Source organism: Vanessa tameamea, chromosome 25, assembly GCF_037043105.1.
Source record: "Vanessa tameamea isolate UH-Manoa-2023 chromosome 25, ilVanTame1 primary haplotype, whole genome shotgun sequence".
NCBI lineage: Eukaryota > Metazoa > Arthropoda > Insecta > Lepidoptera > Nymphalidae > Vanessa > Vanessa tameamea.
The window spans coordinates 4,863,739-4,889,215 of NC_087333.1; the positions used below are offsets into that span (position 1 = coordinate 4,863,739).

A 25,477-nucleotide genomic window follows, 5' to 3' on the forward strand; every position below is an offset into this window, starting at 1 on the left:
AAATTTTGGCTGCGACATTGTTTCCTCTGCCAAGAGAAGATTAGAGCGCGCGCGGGTCAGTAATTCGGCTGAGCTGTCGGATTTCAATGGCTCGTGAAAACGACCGGCCCCCGTCGGTAAACTAGCTCTTTGTTATCTGAATGTTGCTTTGTACAGCTTACTTTGTGATAATAAAATCGAGCCTTATTTTAGTATTATAAATAAAATAGTCCGAAAAGTTAGGAAGTTGTTCGTAAAAAGGATAAACTATTAATATTCGCTCGTAATTGAGATGATAATTGTAAAATTTATGCAAAGAACAAAAGAGGATCTACTGTCGATTTCAAGCCTGTCTTACCACCACTTATAAGGCCATCTAGCATCTTATTTATTGCCTTGTATTGCTGTTTGAAGATTGAGTGAGTCAATACAGTTACAGGCATTATGGATCAGCTATGCCTTAAACACAACAAAAGTGCCCGAGTGCAAGTAGTGTTCTGGCGATCTGATCTCTCCCTAAAAACATTTTGAAGTCTTTTTTGGGTGCCTTATCGAAGGTCTCAGACTTTATCATTGCCGGTGGCTAACCGAACGCGTGGCACCTGTACTTTTTGTATACAAAACATTCTATTACCCACGGGTAATGAGAATGTTTTATATTTTTTGTGATCATAAATCATCAAATAGCCCAAAAACTTCGTGAAACTAACTTCTAAAAAATCGTACCTGACACGTTCTTCCCAAAAGTAGTTCGTTTTGATTGTCACTGGATTCGGACTTCGTCAAAAGCTCCGGCGATAATGCAAGGGTCATCTCCAAGGCTCGAGCGAGCCCGTGGTAGAGATCGAAGCAAGTCGCGCACAACTTTATGTGACGTGGTTCTAAGTGAGCGTCTATTTGTACCCTATCCATCTGAAATGGATGTAATGTTCACATGTAAGGTCGATTTATCAATAAGATTAAATAGATATTATATTTAAATATCAGCTCGTGCACACACACCGACTTCAACGCGCGCCCATTTTTGTACCTATATTATTTTCCCGCGCTTTCGTGATGTCTGTCACTAATGTGCCAGTGACTGTGATGACAGTGTGCATAAATACACAGATAATATATATTTATATAAAATACAAGTAATTGCAGTAGATTTAAATAAAATACATATACAATTTTCCATATCAATTTCATAATATAATATAATTTTGAAATATCAAATATCCTTTTTTTGACCACTTTATATTTTATTTATTAGTTTATGCAAGTACGTCATAAATGAGAAATAGAATAATGAAAAATTGGGTATATTAATATTAGTCTACGACTTTAAAACTAAATCAAATTTGGATAATATTAAAGACTTCGTCAAAATTTTATTATTACCGTCAAATACCATTGGTTTCACAGCGAACTATTTTGTTCTTCAATTTAAATTTATCTAAAATAGTGTGTAATTTATAAGTAAAAAGTATCGAACGGCGGTTTTTCAATTTGCAATACCAAGTGACACGTCTTCGTGCGTACCTGCATGAGTACGTGCGAGCACGTGCGCTAATGTTTGTGTGAATCAACTTAAATGTTTCTTTCACTCAATATATCTCGAAGAAATTGATATCAGAAAAGTGATGTTAATTTTTGGTGAGGATACAATCAGCCACTATTTTTAATATTCATGAGAGACATAAACAATTTTAGTAAATTATCATTTAGTAATTTATTGCAAAAATAAAATCAATCTTACGTTTGTATATAATAATTCATAAAAAAAATCAAAAGTTCGACCAATTCATTAAAAGTAAATTTCCATCGAATCGTCCTCTCGTTGTGTTATTTTAAAGTTCGAACGGTGAAGAGGTTACGAGGCTAGACTACAAAGTTTGCGAGGCTTAAAGCGCTGACATAAGTAAATTAGACTAAATTGCAAACTAGTTGAGTATGCTCTCGAAACATCAGGCAATTGCATAGAAAATGATTTTATGTTTAATATTTTGTACATTACAGCTCAACGTTTTATTAACGTATTTCCGTAATAATAGTAAAATAACACACACTTGCTTAAAGACCATAAAACACACAGACACACACCGACACACGCATCCACACATGAGTTACGCAATATACTCCACGAAGATAGCTGACATCGATTTCGAACCAAACAATAATATGCATTTACCGGGAACGCTAAATTGAAATTTAGAAATAATCTTCCACCGAGTATATTGTACATTAAAGTTTAATTGTTAAATTAATTTTAATTAATTAAATTAACTTTTAATAGTTTTTTTTTGTTTCGGCCTTCCGGCTGTAGCTAAAGTAACTCACGCAAACACAAACTCGCAGTGTTGTTCTTTGTATAAAAGCATGTTGTTATACGAAGTGTATAAGTGTGTTAAAATGTTGTGTGTGTACGTATAAACAGCATTATACTAATATCCCTATTATACAGAGAGAACATTGGAGATAGGGAAATTAAGGTTGCTGTGGAACTGTGATAGTAACGTAAATTATTTACGTTTTAAAGAACGTTTCAAATTGTATTCGCATTTTCTAAGCAATATTAATCAAAGTCAACATCTATATTAAGTATGGAAGCGTTACACTTGCTTATTAGTTATCAAGAATATTTTCTCCAAGTCGGACTAAAGACGGACGGAAGATATTTCATTACCAAGAGACCCTATTTATTTCATATGATTATAATTCTCAATGACCTTCTTTGAGTAAAATATTCATAAAGTATACAATCATAAATAAACTGTTTCAAATAATTCTATGTAAAGAAAATGATGATTTCCTCCTGACCAATTTTGGTCACGATAATCATTTGACAACGGAGAATAATCTAGCTGACTATTCTCCGTTGAAAATGATTGTTGTGAGGAGGACATTTAAGAGTACAGGTACATATGTACGCTAATCTGCGGGATCAGTCAGTCATCAGGCAGTCCAATAATAAATATATTTCTAAAATATATAAGACACAATATAAATATGATGTAATTTTTTTCTTACTTCTTGCATCATAGTGAAAAACTCCGAGAAGGCCCAGTTCAGCTGACTGAGAAGCGAGTTTAAAAATTGCGCAGCCTCTTTCTGGTGATCGTTCAAGTAGTCCCTGATACGACCTTGTATTACTTCCGATGGACACGGACCTAAAAGTAAAATCAACTTAATAAAATGATGTGCTACTGAATCATATCTTTAAGGAGTTTGTAGTTTTATTTGTTTGGAATCACAATATGACAAATATCGTTAGAATAACATTACAGCTGTTGCCAAATTCACCATGCAATTTGCAAAGGCTGTATCGTTACACAAGAATTTGCAAAATCATGCAGTTGGCATTTGCCTACCTTATAAAAACACAGATAAGTGAAAATTTTAAAACTCAAGATTGGTTCTTCAGGACGCGAGAGAGGGCCGCATTTGTGCAGCAGTTCTTTGTTTATGGTACCCACTATTGGTGGTTTATGAGGAGAAGGTTTGGAGCATATTCTACAACGCAGCCCCAATGCGGGTTGGTGGATACACATGTGGCAGAATTTCGATGAAATTAGACACATGCAGGTTTTCTCACGATGTTTTCCATCACCGCCGAGCACGAGATGAATTATAAACATACATTAAGCACATGAAAATTCAGTGATGCTTGCCTGGGTTTGAACACGCAATCATCGGTTAAGATGCAAGCTTTCTAACCACTGGGCCATCTCTGCTCGTGACCGAGTGGTCTGGTCGGTTGCTACCTTGTAAAAATACAAAATTTAATGTTTGTTTATATTTGAATAGTTCACATCTTACCGAAACATTGGCTCATTAATCCGGCGTCGACTTTTGCCCCCAAATTGTTAACCGTTGGTTCTCTGTCACCGTACCTAAAATTATCATGAAATTTATTAAATTTTCACTTGAAAGTAGATATCATTATATCCCATTATGAAGAAAACCTGATTCATTTATTTATTGTTTGTTTCTGGAACCATAGACAACAAAGGTTTTATAGTTTCAATTTTTAGATGAAAAAACATTTTACTTCTTACAAAATAAATTGTTTCTGATTCAAAAGGAATTTTACTTCCGTGTTTCACTTCACCTCACAAAACAGTCAGACAATTATCTTAATCGAGGAATTTGATGTCAATTATGTTGAATTTTTTGTTAAATTATAACAATTCGTTATCGAAAGAGTAGATATATTTTTTTAATTTCAAAATAGTTAAGACTTCTCAGCGTAAATTAAAGTGGACCAAAATTTGACATTTTACAAAAGTTATGCTAAATGATATCTCACAATGCTGGTCAAAGAGGGAATCACGCTGCTCTAATAGGTTCGCGAAGACAATGTTTTCTTCGCCACTGAGCACAAGATGAATTAAAACAATTGAATTGACTTGGGGGCCTTGTGCGAGCCCGTCTGAGTAGGTACCTCTAGATATTCTACCGCCAAACATAATACTTAGTGTTGTTGTGTACCGGATTGAAGAGCCAGTAAGCCAGTGTAACTACATATGGACATAAAAATTTAGTTCCCGAGTTTGGAGGCGCATTAACCACTTAAGGAATGTTTAAAATTACTTACAGGTCTTATGTCTATGGGCAGTTGTGACTTTGTGTTGCTTACCTGTCCGCCTACCTATACAATAAAAAAGTACTTGCTCAGCTTTGAACCCGCAATCTTTTATCTACTGGCCTTATTGTAAAATCATATCACAAATATAACATTATGAAGGAATGTATTTGTAAAATGTCGATAAAGTATTTTTATGTAAGAAAGTTACCTGGCAGCCAAATGTGGCCATTGTCGATGTCGAAACCCGAACCCTGAACCGTGCCAGAAGCGAACCAGCACCCAATTCGATTGAGCCCAAGCACGATTTTGATACGGACGTACCAGTTCTTCGACCATGCACATTTGTCTGTGTTGATAGATATATTATATAAACAACTAACTACACGTCTCGGCTCCACTAGGCAACAATAAAGGTATATATAAAACTAATAGATTAAAGAACAAACCAAAAAAACAAAATCATTGCCGGTTAGAAAAGTTGAAATTCTCGGCTTTTCCCCACTATAATATATGGGTTATATAAAGATAAATAAAACACCTCCCTTTGATGTAAGATACGTTTTATTAGATAGTAATTTTGATAATCATTTTTTAAATACATTGAATTACTGTTATATATTTTTAATATATGTAATATATTGTCTATTGAGACAAAAATCAAAGCTGTTTATCTGTTAAGAGAAATTCATTTTTATCATAATCACAAATATTTTTTGCAAACACAGAGAAACAACATTAAAAGCTATTTGCTTCAAATATTATTTATTACAAACTGAATAAAAAATATTTCTTTTAAAGACCACGTTTTATTGTACCATTAGCATTACATTGTACTAAGCCATAGACAATATTCCTATTGATGGATTTCTAGAATGGACATAGAACAAAGTGCTGTCGAAATAGATAATATTTTGGCGTAACATCTCTAATGTAATCCACGGGCAAATTGAATTAAATGAAGAGTAAAAGAGCTTCATTTATATATACATTTATAAATGAAGCTCTTGCATAAAAGTTTTATCCAAAAACTGTCACGTACAAAATGCTAATTACAGCAACGAAAACTTTTTCAAAATGTTCAATTAGTAGCTAGTATTTATAACAAATTCCCTAAAGACACATCTGATTAAAATCTCGTCACTTATAATGAAAATAAATGAATTACACATTATAATTAAAATCCCTTTTACAAGCCTTTAGATCAATTACTATATAGTTATGAATTTACCCTAACATAAATAAAATACAACACTACATTTATAATTCAGATAGTATTTTTTATTACGACATTACAAATCAGTTGAACTTAAGTTATTGGTAAGAAACTGACAATTTGATTATACAGATTTAAAGTATTTTGATTTCCATAGAGATGGATTTTCAAAAACACTAATATATATATATTAAGAACAATAATGACCCATTTTGTTTAACTTCAAATTCCTAAGATAAACATCATTCATTCTAAATTTCATTCCTTAGTGATTAATTAAAAAAAAAACTTTAATCTACACTCACTCAATAAAAAGACCAAGATACCGATTAATATATTTCTAATATCAGATACGACGATTTTCCATACAAAACATCATTCCCTATTTAACCTCTGGTGAAGGTGAATTTTAAAAAATCCTTTGTTAGTGCAATCAACAATGAAGCTCGTTCAATAAAGAATTTCTCATACGGTTAGACCCACTTTCATATAAAATTTTATAAGGGGATTCGTAAAATACGTTTAGAAATCAAATTAATTTAACTTCAGGGTTTCTTTCCCTTTCTAATCTATTCCCTCACTAATCTTATAATCTGATAATCAGCAATAACTTTTCATTTAATTAATAAACTTAATTAGAGTGACTTGATAACCGCACATTGACGTTATCATCCTTGCATAATTGCACTGAACATCTGTTCTTTTATTAAATATCTTCTTAAAAAAAACGAATTTAAAAACATCAAATTGTTAATGAAATAGTTCACTCTCTAGCCCACTCTCAATCAAAATTAAAAATATACTTTATTCAAGCAGGCTTTTACAAGCACTTCTGAATCGTCATTTAACAAAGTATAAGTGAAGTACCACCGGCTCGGAATGTAGATTCTACCGAAAAGAACCGCCAAGAAACTCAGTAGTTACTCTTTTTCAACATGTAAAAATACAGTAATGTTAGTTAAATTCAATTATATATGTATGTAATATATCCTGCCTGGAAGTCAACAAGTATTAACTCCACGCTTTTTTATCATCTGTATACTCTTGTATTGAATAATATGCCTTCCTTACCAATGTATTTTTACGAATGATTTAAATTTATGAAACGGCAAGGTAAAAATGTCTTGGCCCACACCCGATGGGACGGCATATCCGACACGATCGGAAAGAGGCGCAGGACCAACGGCTTTACGTATTTTCCTTGGCACGGCAGTGTAAACACTTCCGACTTCCACACTCCGCGCAGTTACTGATAATCATAAGTCTCAATAAGTTTTTATCGGCCGGGGCTTTGAACTCATGACATCGAGATCTGCGTCCTTATTAGCCACAAGACAAACGAGGCAGTAATTATTTTAGGTTTTTATAATATGTATATAACAGCGATCAGAATTCGTTCATGTTCGAATATGAATTTCCACCAGTGTCTTTTGTGGTCATTTTATTTCGGTTGCTTTGAAATAAGTCCCTATAGTTGTTATACATTTTTGGAGAGCTAATAAAACGGTAACCTTTTTAAAATGATCTGCAGAACAACTATCATAACGATCTTTTTTTGTTTTTAAGGCATTCTTGTTGAAAAAAATAAAATAAAAATAATAACGTTTTTCGTCTCGCATTTTTAAATTTGGACCGATAAATATTGTTTTAATATCGATAATCAACCAGTGTTTAATCGTTTTTATAAATCACAAGAAAAAATTAGATTTTTTAAAATAAATATTTGAAGTTGCATTTTCGACTTATTTTGAAAAAAGCTAAAAAACGCGATAACTCAAAAATGGTTCACTTTTGTGCATATGGGGGTTAAAGTTATGGCAAATAGTAACCCCTATTACCACCTAACGGGAATACGTCAAATTACCAATGACTCTGTATATAGTTTATTGAAATTATGTATAATTAAAGAAAACCAGTAAATAAATTAAAAAAATAAAACATACATTCAACTATTTTATATAATATACAATAGATCGTGTATATTCAAGTCCATATTTATCTTAAAAGATTACAAATTATAATTAGAGAGAATAATTAACATTAGAAATTAATTATATTAAAAAATGTAAAAAAAAATGAATGCTAAAAAATATTTTTTTTTTATGATATCGGTAGGCGGACGAGCCAATGACGGCCACCTGATGGTAAGTGCTCACCACCGCCCATAGAAATTGTAAGAAATATTAACCATTCCTTACATCACCAATGCGCCACCAACCTTGGGAACTAAGATGTTATGTCCCTTGTGCCTGTGATTACACTGGGTCACACCCTTCAAACCGGAACATAACAATACTGAGTACTCCTGTTTGGCGGTAGAATACCTGATGAGTGGTTTATTTACAAACATTTCATTTTCAAATGTTTTATATTGCAATTGTATTGAATGTTGTAGTTATGAAAAAATTGTGTTCCAAGTTCCAACCTAACCGATATAATTATTTCTATTTACGGGAGATTCCAAATCATTTATACCTTGTGTTGATTTACTAATTAACGTGTTTATAAATAAATCATTTGTCAGATTAATTGCATTATTTATAGAAAAAGCAGTTTGAACATATAATCTGGCCATATGGAAGAAGAAATGAATATAAACAAACCTTCGATTTACGTAATCCATGCGTTTTTCTAATAGCACAGCTATATTGTACACAACTAACAGTTCTTGATTAATATATCTCTATTTCTAATACAACAATATCTCACTTAGGTTTAAAGTCCACTTTAATTTTACTTCCAAAGATAATAAAAGGCAATTTTATAAATATTTATATTTAGAATATCATAGATTGTTCAAACTCTGGAATTTATATAGCATATATTTTATGTCCAACCCAGCGACTGGGATCCATCACATAACACTACTGAGTTTCAACTAACTATTGAGTTTCTTGTCGGTTCTTTTTGGTGGAATCTATATTCTAAGATTCAAATATGCTTATAAAAGCCAAAATTTGAATAAAGTATATTTTGATTGATTGATATTCAACCACCGAATATTTACTTACTTATAATTAGTATTGTTGTGATCTTTCTTGACCTGTGAGTCATAATATTTTAGTTCCCAAGGTCGGTCGGTCGGGCAGAATGTAATGATCGTTAATACCTCTTACAGAAATGGACAATGGGAGATGGTAACAGCTTACCATCAAGTGTCCATTGCCAGCCTAAATAGGCAGATTATAAAAAAGAAAAAAATATTTTCCCTTTCATTTTGAATATAGAACGTATATTCTCGAACTCTGGAATAAACGATGTGATCTTATTCAAAAGAAAAGAAAAAAAAAAAGTTGAAACACGAAACCTATCCAATAATAAATGTAATAAAAGAGATTAATGTTGCAAATGAGATATTAATGAATTATCAAACGAAAATCGGTAATATTTTAATCAATTAACATTATCTCGACGAGTGTTGATTGAAATATTTATTTATTGAATTTGGAACAGTTCCGTTCAAAGATAACGACCATCTGACTTGACCTTATCGCTGTGATCATTGTGACGGTCCTTACGTCATAGGTTGCGAATTGATTCCCTGCTTAGGCTAAATTGTCAAGTACATATACATTATACTACTACTAATTACTATATACTTATTATATAAATATATTATATAACCTAATATTAAATAGCTTGATTGAAAAATAGGCCATTTGCTACTGTTTATAAGGTAAATCAAGTTTTTTATATATTAGCATGAAGGTTGACGTGCAAATGATAAATATAGAATTTTAACCTAATCCATTAGGGATTAGTGGTGGTGAGCGGTGCCTCGGTTAACACGAAAAGTATCACGTCTAAAATATTAGTAAATCAGATCAGGAAATTGTAAAAGCTAACGCTTTGACGCGTTGGTCTCAAAAGATTAAAAAAAAAATTCATTCATAAGAAAATACGTTACACGTACATTTACAAATTATATACATAACATACACAGAGATAGATCGTTCCACCCACAGGGTTAATTATCACAATTTTTAAATATCAGACCTATAACTTTAGACAATAACTTAGAAACTATTATAACATTTTTGGAACTATTTCGATTCTTCTTGGTGGTATTCTATGGTGGCTTTGTGCAAGCCCGTCTGGGTAGGTACCGCCCACTCATAAGATATTCTACCGCCAAACAGCAGTACTCAGTATTGTTGTGTTCCGGTTTGAAGGGTGAGTTAGCCAGTGTAACTACAGGCACAAGGGACGTAACATCGTAGTTCCCAAGGTTGGTGACGCATTGGTGATGTAAGGAATGGTTAATATTTCTTACAGCGCCATTTTCTGTGGGCGGTGGTGATCACGTACCATCAGGTGGCCCATTTGCTCGTCCGCCTACCGATATTATAAAAAATTTTTTTTTTTTTCGTGCGTATTTGAGGCCTAATCCAGAACGGCTTAGACTGGACCCGGTAAGTGGTACTGCGATTGGGAAGCAAATAAAACTCTTATTTTAACCGCACGAAGTCAAGACTGACAGCTTTTTATTATGAACTAAAATCTAATACTAAATTGAAGCCTAAAATTTCAAATCTGTTAAAATACGACATAGCGAAGATTTAATTTATATAATTAAGTATTTACTATTACTATTGTAAAATTACTTTATAGCTATATTTTGACGACGATTTTGGCTCTATGCTTTGCACGGTAGCAGAGTACAACCTGAGTGAAAAAAATAAAAAATGTTTTATTTAAAATCAAAGTACCACCCATTTTAATATATTGTCCTCAAGTCAATGTAAGTTTTATTAGTCAGTATTGGCTGAAGAACAAGGTGCTCGAATCTGTCGGAAATTCGATCAATACGATCTCACCCCAACGCACTGTAATAACCCTGCATATATCAAAAATGCATTACTCTCCACTGTAGACTATTGAAGTCAGATAAAATTACTTGTAAGTTGGGTGACTGTAGGTTCTAGCTAGCAGTCATGAAGATGATTGCTATGTTCTTCAATTAGTATTCAATCCTGAGAACAGCGGCGAGGGCATGAGTGTTGGTGACCTGGATAGCCGGTTACGTCTCATTAAAGTGGCGACTGATGCGACAGAGAAGAAATTGAAGAAGTTATACGAGGATGAAGTTTTGAATATCTTGAGAAGTGACATGGAAGCCACGAAGAGGAATCTTTATGTTGTGATATTTGATACTAGACATTCCGATAGCTTCTTAGCTTGTGCTAAGTTGAGACCGATGCAGCCAAAGACTACCAAGTAAGTGCGATTTTATATAAAATTATTCTAGCAATAGGACTGTTATCTAAAGATAACGATTACTATAAATTTGTTTGCATTTCAACGATCTTTGCATTTGTAAGAAAGGCTACAAAGATGCGAACCATTGTTGCCCTCGTATCCTGTGTTTTCCTGGCGTCAGCCGGCACTGTGCCGGAGTTTAAGGAGTTTAAAGCGGAGAATTTACGAACTGGTAAGCCAATAATACATTCATAATATTTCTTGACATATGATGAACCGCAGCTTCGTTCGCGAATGAGAGTGGGTTGCAGCGTGTGCTAGGTATCTTATGGCCTTTCCTGACAACATTTAAAGCCTGTAAATTTCCCACTGCTGGGCTAAGCCCTCCTTTCCCTTTAAGGAAATGGTTTGGGGCATATTCCACCACGCTGCTCCAATGCGCGTTGGTGGAATACACATGTGGCAGAATTTCGTTGAAATTAGATACATTATTTCCTCACGATGTATTTCTTCACCGCCGAGCAGGAGATGAATTATAAACACAAATTAAGCACAAGAAAATTCAGTGGTGCTTACCTGGGTTTGATACCGAAATCATCGGTTAAGATGCACGCGTTCGAACCACTGGGCCATTTCGGCTCATCCTGACAATGTTTATCCTAAATGAAATGCCGATCGATTGAGTAATTAAAACGCAACAAAACAATTAAACAAACTCATTTTTCATTAATAATATAAGTAGGATGGATACAGTGTTGATCAAATTATGGTAGTAAACTCATCCGTTGGTGATCAAGGGTCGATCATCCCATTGATTTCAATGTTTTGTTCAGATTTTGAATGTACTGATAATAAAACAGGCTTTGTCTATAAATATATTTAGAGTGTAATCATTGTGTCTTATACTGCCAAATTTCAAAGCACTCATGAAAGAAAGAGATGGATCAGTCCTTAACAAAATATGTATATGCTTGTTTAGCAGAAAGGCGTGATACTAATATTAATAATTCAGTTGCATAATATATAGTTTTACAGATGTTAAGTTTTATGACTAGGTAGATAGACAAGTAAATATATATTTTAAATGAAAATGAAATATTATACGTAGAATTACATATTTAAAAAGTCACAAAACAATGACGATCTAAATAATAATAAATGTATACTCAACTAAGTTACACTTTAAAACGACTTAATACTAAAATTAATGGCAATGAAGTTCTCGTTACTGATTTTTGTCGCGGTGAATTCCATGAAAACTATATATATGTACATACATTTGCGTCAAATTCAAGACAACATTCAGAATATGGCGTTTCGAGACGCCATGATGTCATAATTTCATAAAATATTGCCAAAATTGTAGGTTATTCGTATCTCTGTATAATATTTAAGACCGTAAATATAGACTTACTATCGGGCAATGACCTTCTCTTCTTTTAAGTAGAATATTTTAGCTTGGAACGTTGCTCCAGGTTGATAGATTCATATTCGGAACAACTTTATCCGGTAAAGGTTTCCTTGCAATGATTTCGAAACCGCTGACCACGAGTTTAGATCAACCTTCGTTTATAGTCCACGTGTACTATCCACTAAGCCGTCTCGGCGAAATAGCATTAGATGCACCAATAATTCATACCAATCTTTCAAATAAATCATTAAACCCATAACCATTTGAAAGACTGACATTAATGACTGATTTTGAAGCGTTTGTCTTTTATAAACAATTTATACAGTTTCAATTACACAAGATTACAGTTAATATTAATAGATTTAAAGGGAAATTAGATTTATAGTACTTTAACGAAAGAAAATAATTTCGATTAACGTTTGCGAATTGCAATTTCGTAACATAAGTAATGCCCAGCGGTGAGTTTCGACTTTCTTCTTACAGAAAATGTCTAATCACACAAAAATGTATACATAATACTCACATACATTTATATTAATGTAATTTATTTTTATGTCATATAATTGTATGTCAACAAATAAGTTCTAGAAAAATTGACTTATTAACACATTAACTCTCTCTCATTCAACTCCCTCTCGGAACTCGATTTTCGAAAACAATCAGAGTAGGTAAGATGTTTGTTGAGCTTTAATGTTAAAGACAAATATAAAAAGATAGATATCAGTATAGAGACGATTGAAAACATTGTGAGGAAACCTGCATGTGTCTAATTTCAACGAAATTCTGCCACATGTGTATTCCACCAACTTACATTGGAGCAGCGTGGTGGAATATACTCCAAAGCTTCTCCTCAAAGGGAGAGGAGGCCTTAGTCCAGCAGTGGGAATTTTACAGGCTGCTAATGTAATATGTAAAATGTCAATTAAATACAATAGAGTAAATACACCATAACAGAAGAAGAGGATCTTCACTTTTAAACAGTAATTCTAAGTATTTAATAAAAATATGCCTTTTGATTTTGGTGCATGAAATCAGATAGCATTTTGAAATTCTACAAAAGACTATTTTTTGTATCACTATAAAACAATAAACATATCAAAATAAATTGCATTGAACCGTTTTTAAGACAATTCTTACATATTTTTGTTCTTTAGACCAGCAATTCTGGAAAAACATAGCAAGAGATGAATTATACGAAGCCCTTAGAGTGAGACAGAACTATGGGAAGGCGAAGAATGTGATCCTGTTCATCGGTGACGGCATGGGACCTAACACGATCACGACAGCCAGGATCTACAAAGGAGGCGAGACTAATCGCTTGGCATTCGAGAGATTCCCTCATATGGGGCTCCTAAAAGTAAGATAACCATAAAAAAGTTAAATTACAGGGTACAAACGCTGCTCCAATTCAGTCATATGCAGACATGACATATGTAGGTTTCCTCACGACGCTTTTCTTCACCGTTGAGTACGAGATGAGTTATAAACACGAATTAAGCACATGAAAATTCAGTGGTGCTTTTCTGAATTTCACCAATGGGCCATCACAGCTTATCACAGCACATAGATTACCATAATGGTTACTAAACACTTTGCAATTAGTTTATTTGAAAGCAATGTTAACTAAGATTTAATAAATTTGAATTTGATTTTTATCATTTTTTTTTTGATAAATCTTGATAGCTTTAGATCCTCTAAAGTTGATTCTGTTTTTATAAGACGCATAATTTAAAACAAAATTCTATGAATATCGATTTTGAGACTGATTTGGTAGACTTACATTGACGTAATGTATAATTTCCGTGGTTGTGTTGTAAATTTACTATAAATGTATATATTTAAAAAAAAAACATATATGGATGCCTTCTCCTAAACGCCTTCCCTTTTTAGACATATTCAGCGGATCAGACAGTATCCGATTCCTCAAGTACCGCCACGGCTCTCTTATGTGGTGTCAAAGCAAACCGCGGAACATTTGGCGTTGACGCTTCGGTTGGATTCTGGGATTGTCCAGGCTCTTTGAGACCTGAAGCACGATTAGAATCACTAGCCTCAATAGCTCTTAAGGCTGGAAAGAGTGCAGGTATGTATAGTCAATTGTAATCAGTTTCTCATCGTGACAAAAAATAGGTAAAACATTGGTGGTATTTGTTCAAGCCCGTCTGGATAGGTGCCACCCATTTATAATAAATTCCTTCAGCAAATAGTACAAATAATTGTGAACCATTTTGAAGGGTGAATGAGCCAATTTAAGTTATTTAACTACAGGTAGGTACAAGTGATATAACATCTTTGTTCCCAAGGTTAGATTTTTTCATTTGTTGTCAATGTCTATAGATGGTGGTGACCACTTACCAACAAGTGGCCATTTGCCAGTCTGCCTCCTCATTTTAAATATTAAAATCGATTCGACAAATTGGCTTTATATATTATCAGCTACGACCGTAATATTCTGAGCATTTCACTTCAAATAATATCTTTTATAATAATAAGGTGTAACCATTTATCTGTATCGCAGGTTTAGTAACGAACATGCGTATCACACATTCTACTCCCGGCCCACTTTATGCACACAGCGCCCAACGCAATTGGGAGTGTGAAGCTAAAATGCCGGAATCTGTACGTGCTTGCAAAGACACCGCTAGACAACTTATTGAGGACTTTCCCGGCAGAGATCTTAATGTGAGTTAAACATACATATATCTCAAATTTTAATTATTAATTGAATTAAAAAAAAACTGATTATTTTCCCTACTATAATGGATAGCCAGTTGACTTCATAATGAAATAGAGATGTAAAATATTTTCGGCGAAAGTATTAACCAGCATCCGCAGGGACATCTTAGCTCATTCCATGGCTCTTGGGCACATGAGAATATGAGGCCCCGTTGGATAGTAAATAACCCAGTAAACAGTAGTCCCATTACTTCCTCATTTGTCTTTAAATAGTTGGGCCATATCAACCTAAGGTAGGAAAAAAATATGGTACAAGCCAATTTATCTGCCTTTAGAAGCCCCGGTAGGTATGATCGTATGTGCCTTATGGTGAAAATAGTACTTGGCATAGGTTTAGCTATAATGTAAGAACAAACTCGAAGCTCACCTAAAAATGCGAAAGCTAAATAACAGAAACTAGCTAAACTAATCAATACATACATACTGTAAATTAAAATTAAATAAAAATATTGTAAATTTAAAAAAAAAAGTTAAGTCAGCGTAGGCCACGTCATTCGAGGAGAACGGCGAGCTCCAACACCAGTGAAGATCTGCTGATGTTTACTTAATAAGAAAATAGCCGCCACAAACAAAAAAAAAACATTAAGTAAAAAAAGGCACGGCCAGCTGTGAGCCCATGGAAGTTATTAAATAAAAAAAATATCGTAAAGTGATATGCGACATCAATTATAATAATTATAATAGAAGAATTTTCAACATTTCGTAAGCGAGATACGAAATGAATTCTTGGATAATAGCACTGCTGTCAAATCAAAACGAATCAAAATATACTTTATTAAAGCACTTTTGAATTGTCATTTAACAAACTATACTCATTGAAGAGACCACCGGTTCGGAATGTAGATTCTACCGAGAAGAACCGGCAAGAAACTCAGTAGTTACTATTTTTCGACATCTAAAAATACAGTCATGTTAGTTAAATACAATTATATATGTATGTAATATATCCTGCCTGGAAGTCAACAAGCATTAACTCCACGCTTTTTTATCATCTATATAATCTTGTATCGAATAAAACGCCTTCTTTACCAATGTATTTTTTACAAATGTGCCTTTGATATTTGCTCTCGGCAGTCATGTATACTTCCGAATGCACCCAAATATAAATTCCCAAACCTAGTAATGAATTTACTATTTGTACCTAATCAGGTTCCCTGCCCAAATTGCCGACACAATTGTTAAACAATAGGAATAATATCTGTAACACAGGACAAGAAAAGTTAATTTATAACAACTTAAGTTCTAACCTTTTACTTTTTCTTTTTCCACGTGTTGTGTAACCAATTAACAAAACCCATGTTATATTTACACAAGAATATGTATTTACAATCTTTTGGTAAATGATGCCTTAAAACTCGAATAGTTCAAAATAATAAAGTTAGACAATTCGTATAATGGAGATATTTCGATATTAAATCCATGAAATTCAATGACATGACATTACATATCAACGGGCGACCATGTTTGACATTTTCGAGTGCGTTCAGAAAGATGAGTAAAGAATGATAATGATTAATTTTCACCACTTAAATAGAAAAAAAGATGTTGCGATCGCAACGTTTATGAAAAGTAAATGATAAACCGTATTTGTTTTATTTATTTCACCCGAGCGAAGTCGGGTTTACTTCTAGTGGCCAATAATTTCGACCTGTTAAAAGTAAGTCTGGAGGACGTATTTTATCGATGTTAAATAAAAATACGGCAATGTTTTGCGCGTATTATTCCGCTGTTCGCCAATGTTTGGTTTTCATCTGCTGTATACATACGTCTAATGCTGATGCATATTTGTTCTTCTCTAGCTGTTTACTTTATATGTGAAATTGGTTTACCGAATATCATGAGTGAATAATCTTACATAAACAAATTATTTTAGTTAAATTGTGTACAAATATTATTCGAAATAATGTTTCAAGCTCTTTGTTAGTTGAATCTCGTTAAACTAAAGTTTTTTTTAAATATCTGATAGGTAATTTTGGGCGGTGGTCGTCAAGCCTTCCTTACCGATGTCACCCAGACCCCAGAGGATCCTATCGATTCTTGGGGTTGCGTCAGAGAGGACGGAAGAAATCTCATCGAAGACTACAGGCTGGACAAACAGCGAAGAGGACTAAGAGCAGCTGTAGTTAATAACAATTTAGAACTGAACAGTTTGAACCTCAACAATACTGATTATCTTCTAGGTGAATGCAATTAACTACCATGTACTTGGCTTAGTTATTGAATAAATTATGCACACAGTTAACCAATTTAAAAAATACGCTCGGAACTTAATGTACAGTCTTTATACGACAGTATTATTTCATAACCCAACTTTTTTTTTAAAATAAACTCGTTTTAAAAAGTTCGTAGAACATTAAATAGAATATTTATAAATGAATTGATGAAGTCCTAATTTTTTTACAGGTCTCTTCGCAAACACTCATCTGAAATACGAGCACGAACGTGACACTGGTCCTAATGGAACTCCTTCTTTATCTCAACTAGTAGAAGCTGCTGTCACTGTACTAAGAAAAAATGAGAAAGGGTTCTTCTTAATGGTCAGTACCATTTAATATTACATTACATTAGCAGCCTGTAAATTTCCCACTGCTGGGCTAAGGCCTCCTCTCCCTTTGAGGAGAAGGTTAGGAGCATATTCCACCACGCTGCTCCAATGCGGGTTGGTAGTATACACATGTGGCAGAATTTCCTTGAAGTTAGACACATGCAGGACACTGAGCACGAGATCAATTATAAACACAACGACTCTGATACGGCCGGAGCGAGTTCAGGCAGAACGAACTGCTTTATGTGCTATCAGAGGCACACGAGTAAACACAGTATCAACTTTAAAACTCCGAGCTGTTATTGAGAATATCTTGACAAAAACCCCAAAAACGTTTTACGGGCCAAAGTCGTGTTTTAAACCTAGGACCTCGATATTTACAGCCTTATAATTAAAGATATTATTAATAATATTACTAATTGTTATTAAATATTGCTTGTTTGCTAGGTTGAAGGTGGAAACATCTCAATGGCCCACTTCAGAGGCCGTGCGAAGAAGGCCATCATGGAGACCTTAGCATTCGAACAGGCCGTAATGAAGGCTATGGAGATGACTAACGAAGAAGAAACACTCATCATTGTAACCAGTGATCATGCTTTCACTCTAAATATTAACGGTTACCAGAGGAGAGGACAAAGCATATTTGGTAAGGTTAATATTAGCTGAAACGATGATAAATAAACAAATCTGATAAAAAAATCCTGTGTCGTGTTTTCACACATAGTTACTAAAATATTAACAGATTAGATTGAATTATTTTGTTTGTCAATTGCCGAAATTTGATTCTATTCGAGTTTTTATAGTTCATTCATTTCTAAATTCATCAAAAAGATCACACGTCTATTAAATAATTGAATACCATTTGTTACATATCAACTATGTTTAAGCAATCAAATTAACTTTTATGACAGGTATCGCTATGACGTCCCCCCACGACCATCGCAATTACACAACACTATCATACAGTGTTGGTGGTCCGGGATCCTTCCACTATGACATCGAGACCGGAAATGATGGTACCCAGCAGATTGTGAGGAGAGATCCAAGCACTGACGATATCGAAGACGAGAACTACGAACAAATTGGTGCGATACCACTCGATGAAAGCGGCCACGGTGGCAACGACGTTACTGTTTATGCAAGAGGTAAGATATAATAAGACAAGAAATGTGATCATCTTAATAGTTCTAGTATAATTAAAAATTTTTAACATAGAAATATTACACTTACTCGTTGATAGTCAAAGTTGTGCCGTATATGCACATAGGTATTAAAGTAAACAATTGATAAAGCTGACATGTTCTATGACTAAAATGTTTCACATCTGTGTATCTCTTACTCTTTGATATCATGTATAAAAGTCGAAACATTGCATATGTAAAACAGTGCGTCACAGTCCGTATAATTGTACCGCCTTGTTAATAAATCGTGAACCAGTTAGTGACTTTCATTATCCTCAACATCAGCCCAGCAACTTCCAAAAGTTCGCAAAAGAAAATACCCAGACCTGGCAAGAATCGGACAGAGACTCAGCTAATGGTTTTAGGAGTTTTCTTGTCGCTTATTTATATTTATAAATAACTAAATTTTATTTATTTTCCAGGTCCATTCTCGCATTTATTCCACAACATTCACGACTCTCACTACGTCTACACTGCGGTGTCGTACGCAGCTGAAATCGGTGATTTCGTCAGACCACGGCGGAACAACTAACTGTTCGATCAATATAACCTTCCCATTTAGATGTTCTGTAGTAGATAACATTTTGAAAAAAAATCCTTATATTTACCAAAAAGTTACCAGGTTTTAGGTTAGGTTTACGTTTTTGTTTGAATCTTGGTTCAAATAATTATGTCAAATGAGAGGTTAATAGACTAAAAGTAGATCCTATCGCCATGTTTACGATGTCCTTTAATAAAGTTTCTTAAATATTGAATTGTTGTTTTCATTTTAATTCTATTTGAAAATAAATTTAGTGCAGTCTTTAGTGTCAGAAAATAATATTATAAGATATTATATGATCGCCCCATCATAAATTGTACTTAGTATAAAGTATTTTGTAAATTGGAAGTTTTCTATTAAATTTTAAGATAAAACTTGCACCGCTCTCCCAAACTATGTAATAATGTTCTTTAAAATATAAACCACGCGAGTGTGAGTCTGTTCTGCGAGAAAGGTCTTTTTACTTGGGGATAGGGTTTAGTGCAATTCAGTCTGGATAGGTACCATCCACTCATCAGATATTCTGCCGCCAAGCAACAATACTTAGTATTGTTGTGTTTCGGTTTGAAGGGTGAGTGAGTCAGTATAACTAAAGGCACAAGGGATATAACACCTTAGTTCCCAAGGTCGATGGCTCATTGGCTCTGTAAGGGATGGTTAATATTTCTTACAGCTTCAATGTCTATGAGCGGTGACTATTTAACATCCCTGTGGCCTATTTAACAAAAAAAAATAACATCATAGAAGAAAATAGAATCTCTGATGGCAAATATGATCTAAAATAAGTAGAGCTCCCCTGATAAAATATAGCAATTATATTATGAGGTACTCACTGTTTTAAAGGTACTCTTTCGATAGCTCGCATAGTAGCAGGTTGTGTAGCAAATGAGGCTAGTGTCTGAACGAGGGATTCACGAGTACTGGCCAGTACTATTCGAGGATCAGCAAACTCTGAGCACAGGAATGCTGCACACGACACGACCAGTTCCTCCCATTCTGGATTAGGAAAGATTAAATGAAGCTGAGAAGATTTGATTATATTATTCTTAGCTATTAAATCATTAGTAGGTATATTTTTTGTTATATCTAATATAGTACAATTCTGTCCTTCACAAACTTAGGGAAATATTTTTATTTAAAAATCATATTAAAACATTTTAAATTAACATGGTTATTTTTATTACTATCAGTATTTAAAACGGGATATTTACCATGTTTTTTATTTTTATTTGGTGGAGCTCTTGTTCACGAGACTGGTGTCTGTTGTTAAATACTGATTATATTAAAAGAGATTTAAATATTGATCTAGTTTATCTAGCCGAAAGTCCTGTGTCAATCAAACTGCCAATTATTTGAGGCGATTAAATTTTAAAAATATTTTCCTGTTCTGGAATTTCTCTCCGTTGTTATAGATCCCTCATTTCCATAACGTTTGTTAGCCAGAGGTAAAATAACTGTGAACGGACTATACTCGACCACGGAGTCGTCAAAGTCAAGTTGTCATTTATCTATTAACATTAATTTTGGTTTCATTACCTGACACTTGCTGGACTGGAACTGTCGGGTGCATGTACAGTCTTAACGTGTTACAAATTTCCAACATTGCGTCCACATGGTACTCCGGCACGAAGGCGAATAGCGATTCTGAGAATTCTGGACTGTTACTGGTTGCTGAAAATCAACTATAATTTAGTAAAACAATACACATTTGCGATGTTAGGTATTAATAGTTCTATCAGTGTCAGTTTTTAGCATTAAAAGTAACCATGTAGTATCAAGTATTTATAGCTTATCTAGTACTTATAGATGGACATTTATTTCGGCTTTTGTTTTCATTAGTTGCGAATGAAATCATGATTCCGTAATTCTATATTTAACTCGGATATTTATTAAATCAAGTTTAATGATACTAATCATTAATAAATCCGAGAAATAATAATAGAAGTTTCAATGTACATATTAATAAATAAGTTTGCGTTTCGGAACGCCCGACGGAAGTGATAACTTAAATTGTCCGAAATACGTCTAGCGCTTAGGGTTATAGTGAGAGAGGAGGAACCTGTCTACCGCTGCGGTATGCGTAAGAGAAAACGAAGCCAGACAGACAGGCGCCGTAACGCGTTACGTAACGAAACGGTTTACACTTATGGGATAAGAAGTTATCACTTCAATACATACTTACGGTTCATTTCAATTTGTGTATTCGAGCACGTGCGAGGTGAGGCTGCCCTCGAAGTAGGAGTTTGAGGACTGAGAATATATACAACTTTATTATAATAATTCAATTTGTACACTAATATATATAGTATTTCAAATACGTTCCAGAACAATCTCACACATACGCACACAATCAAAGCTTACATACAAGTTAGTAACTAAGAAACAATACAATATATCTGTCCTATCCTTCGTGTAGATCTTTTACGCGGCATACAGTAGAGTGAACTGGCAGAAATCGTCACGTTAGAAAAAAACCTTAAACCCTCTACAGGCGACCTTTTTCGTTATTGTTTTAATTCACACGCGATTTTTAATAAAAAAAAATGTTCTTATCGTTTAATTATTAAACGGCGTTAATTTATTTCATTGTATATAATATGTTTTTTAATACATAATAAATATCGTAAGCAACTTCGTTCTAACCAGGTCCCACGACACATCCCTTTTTTTTATTAATAACGGTTTTACAAAAAACGGTTATTTTATTATTACAAACAGACACACCAATTTTATTATAAGTATAGATAATTTATTTTATTTTTCAATTCTTTTATATAATAAATATAAAATCATACAATAATGAAAACATGAAAATTTGTTACAGGAAGCCTAATATAATGAGACAGTGTTTAGTAAGGCACTGACTTTCCTACGTTAAGTGTCACGGTACCGATGAAAAAAATTTTGCAAGGCTTGAATTATATTGTACTAATCAATATTTCTTGTATTCTATTCTTAAAGTTAATTTATGAATATTTTCACTCGGGATGAAGTAAGGATTCTTTCCATATCGCTTACATCTAAATATACATATATATATGTATATACTAATGTTAAATTATTTTATTTATATCTGGAAAATAAATGGTAATATTTTTTGTTGCCTTTATTGCCTGCACATATTAAAATGTATAGATAGATTTCTTAATTCATAACCTTAAGCCTTACATGTTTTTTTAGCAAAATCACATTATAACCGGCCAAATATTCTGGGATGATTAGATATTCTACCGCCAAACAGCTATAGTCAGTATTTTTAACACTTTGAACTGTGAGTGAATCAGTGTAACTACAGGCACAAGGGACGTAAAATCTTAGCTCCCAAGCTTGGTGGCGCATTGGCGATGTCAGGAATGGTTATTTTAGAGCTCCAATGCCTGTAGATGGCGGTGATCAATAATCATCTGGTATATCATTTGCACGTTCGCCATGAGTACGATAAAAAGAAAAAGAAATTAAAATGATTTTGACTACGTATTTACGATTTAACTTTTTGTTATCTTTAATGCGATAAATAAATCGTTAAAGACGTTAACGGTAAGCGATTGCACCTGGATGTTCTGTGGATTGTAAGCTTTAGTATATTTATCATTCAAATCTTATTTCCTGATATTTATTCAGAGTTCTTCTTGGTTTCTTAAAAAAAAAATGCTCACTTTATGAAATGAGGATCGGAATTTATTTACAGACATAATCTGGTTTAAAATTTTCTTGCTATAACAGGAGTGTGAGCTTATGACCTTTATATTTTTTGGTTGAATCTTTAAAATGAATGGATGATTAAAAATATCGGCTTTGGAAACGGTGTTGAGTTCTAGCTGAACCTGCGACTTTACTCGCGTTAAATTTATAAAACTTTACCTAAATGTCACCTCCAATTTTACCCCCTCGGGGCTGAATTGAAAAATAAAGCCTCCTTCCCTTTCTGGAGTCTTTCCGTGGGACTCAAATTATCTCAATATCAAATTTCATCTAAATCATTTAAGCGTGAAGAGGTAACATTTGAACGTCGACCAAGCTGTTATCGAAAGTTTGGAATTAAAATCAAAGTGGATATAAGTCGTTAATTGGAGAAGTGTGGTATTATAAATAAAGATATATTAATCAAGATATGTTAGTGTGTGCAATATAGTTGAGCTCTTAGCAAATCGGATGAAACACGTAAATCTAGGGTTTGTTTATCTTTATTCCGTCCTTGATTGGAATAGACTATATGTATATTGGTTTAGGAGTTAAGCATTACAAGGAAACCGTTTCCTTTAATAATTAATATTGATAGATTATTAATATTGGAGGCTGATTCCTTAACATTGTTCCACTATGAATTGGTGAATACGAATATTGTTCGAGTTTTCTTGATTTTCTTGTTTTTTTTTTTTTTTTTTTTTTTTTTATTATAGGCGGACGGGCAAATGTACAATGATAAGTGACCACTGCCACTCATAGGCAGAGGCAATGTCAGAAATATTAATCATTCCGTATATAACACCAATGCCACCAACCTTGGGAACTAAGATGTTATGTCTCTTGTGCGTGTAGTTACACTAACTCACTCACCCTCCAAACCAGAACACAATAATACTAAGTATTGCTGTTTGGCGTAATAATATCTGATGAGTGGGAAGTATCTACCCAAACGGCACATAGCCCTACCACCAAATAAATCATATCGTAATATTTTCATTTCAAACTAACGCTTGCCTAAATACAAAGTACGTTGATCCGTAATAAGCCTCAATATCGGTAACATAAATTTAATTATGTTACTGATGTCGAGTTATCATCATACAGAATACCTTTGATCTGAACTAGACGTATATTCCAACTGTAGCGAAGCGTAGCTCGCCCCACCTAATATTGAGCTCTTCCCGGGTAGTATTTCTTTACTTGTAGCCTGCGAAGATATATATATACCTAATACATAAATATTATTTTACACTATCTTGAAATGTTAATAAATGTTTGTATAAATGGAATGTTAAAAATATTTTTTGACGCGTAAACACAAATTAAATTTAGATTGGTGATTATATATATAATTAGATTAGAGTAATGATAGAAATTCAGAGCAGTGGTACCAGCTTGTAGATTTTAGGGAGAAGATCCGGCAAAATCTCTAAAGTTATTCTCTCTCATCAATGATATTGCATGCATGTAATCATATAAAATGTTATATGCAGTGCGAAGTACGGCAGAGGGGCCCGCGTAAGGGTCATGTCGAAACGATTCCGTAGATTCTCCGATTTATGACCTTCAAGCTATCCCTTGAATCTTATTGGCAAAGACTCCCCTGCCTAAAAAAAATCGTTTGAGCATTATACCTGAACATGAGCGGCATAATCAGGGTCTGAAGCGTAGCGTAACGAGTGAAGAGTACCAGTGAAGTGCTTTGCGAGCTCCTGCTGTCTCTGCTTAGTCCATATCGCTCCAATTACCCAAGCCATTTGAAGAGCGCTAGCTTCTAACTTCTCCTTTTGGGTAATATGATTTTAGAGTAATTATAATTAAATGTACTGCTCAATTAACAAGATTGATTTAATTTGTACATAATATTGAAAGCGTAAATTGAACAACGCGCCTAGCCGATATCAGCTATCAGAGTCATTAGTGGTTCTCTGGTATCTTGATTCTTTGTTTATTATTTGTAAACTATTATATTTTTTGGTCTGATCTATCTTACTTTTAAGAATCTTACGCTATTGTGAATATTTGGTTGGAATAAAGTTTGATTGGCAAAATGTTTTACTTGTTCATTGATAGGCATAAATCTACCACCGGTTCAAAAATAAACTTCTCCGGCAATAGAAACTTAACGGTTTTTAATGTGCTATAAAAAATATATTTTCGTTATGTGAAACAGCCTTGAGGCGAAAGTCTGGATGGTGTAAGTCCACCTTTTTGTACCATGCAATTGTTTGACATTAAGAAAATATCAATTGTAATTATTCGTTGTTTTTTATAATTGGTCAGCGACTAATGCACCTCTGATTTGTGCCAAAAGATATTAAAAGAATATTTCATTGCCAATTCCACCATGTTTCTGACATCGCCATCTCATCATTTGTGATACCTACCTAGGCACTAAGATCTACATGACCACCA

At 33.7% G+C, this 25,477-nt stretch overlaps 3 protein-coding genes across 3 annotated transcripts in view; 1 reads left to right on the plus strand and 2 right to left on the minus strand.

Annotated features, from left to right (window-relative positions):
• Eif2alpha (eukaryotic translation initiation factor 2 subunit alpha) overlaps window positions 1-25,477 on the minus strand; it is a 196,214-nt gene that overhangs the window by 30,784 nt on the left and 139,953 nt on the right. The window lies entirely within an intron of this gene.
• The window catches only part of LOC113393642 (E3 ubiquitin-protein ligase RNF123-like), a 53,836-nt gene that overhangs the window by 4,834 nt on the left and 23,525 nt on the right, over window positions 1-25,477 (minus strand). The window contains exons 23-31 of the mRNA XM_064219001.1: window positions 24,697-24,846; window positions 24,172-24,269; window positions 21,558-21,625; window positions 20,912-21,046; window positions 20,209-20,371; window positions 4,758-4,895; window positions 3,781-3,854; window positions 2,992-3,131; window positions 706-891 (exon numbers count right to left, since the gene is read on the minus strand). Coding sequence (XP_064075071.1) covers window positions 706-891; window positions 2,992-3,131; window positions 3,781-3,854; window positions 4,758-4,895; window positions 20,209-20,371; window positions 20,912-21,046; window positions 21,558-21,625; window positions 24,172-24,269; window positions 24,697-24,846 — 1,152 coding nt within the window. The remainder of the gene's footprint in view (window positions 1-705; window positions 892-2,991; window positions 3,132-3,780; window positions 3,855-4,757; window positions 4,896-20,208; window positions 20,372-20,911; window positions 21,047-21,557; window positions 21,626-24,171; window positions 24,270-24,696; window positions 24,847-25,477) is intronic.
• On the plus strand, window positions 10,756-19,539 carry LOC113393643 (alkaline phosphatase-like). Its single transcript, XM_064218988.1, has 10 exons — window positions 10,756-10,979; window positions 11,084-11,193; window positions 13,527-13,729; window positions 14,263-14,455; window positions 14,891-15,054; window positions 17,075-17,288; window positions 17,512-17,645; window positions 18,101-18,299; window positions 18,565-18,798; window positions 19,257-19,539. The coding sequence occupies exons 1-10, from the start codon at window positions 10,756-10,758 to the stop codon at window positions 19,364-19,366; spliced, it is 1,785 nt and encodes a 594-aa protein (XP_064075058.1). The 3' UTR covers window positions 19,367-19,539.

What these genes read in the sequence shown, in the direction of transcription:
- LOC113393643 (XM_064218988.1), top strand. Translation starts at nt 10,756, where the DNA reads ATGAGTGTTGGTGACCTGGATAGCCGGTTACGTCTCATTAAAGTGGCG. An exon ending in TAAGGCTGGAAAGAGTGCAG is followed by an intron (nt 14,456 to 14,890) that starts GTATGTATAGTC and finishes TCTGTATCGCAG; the next exon opens with GTTTAGTAACGAACATGCGT. An exon ending in CGTTACTGTTTATGCAAGAG is followed by an intron (nt 18,799 to 19,256) that starts GTAAGATATAAT and finishes TTTATTTTCCAG; the next exon opens with GTCCATTCTCGCATTTATTC.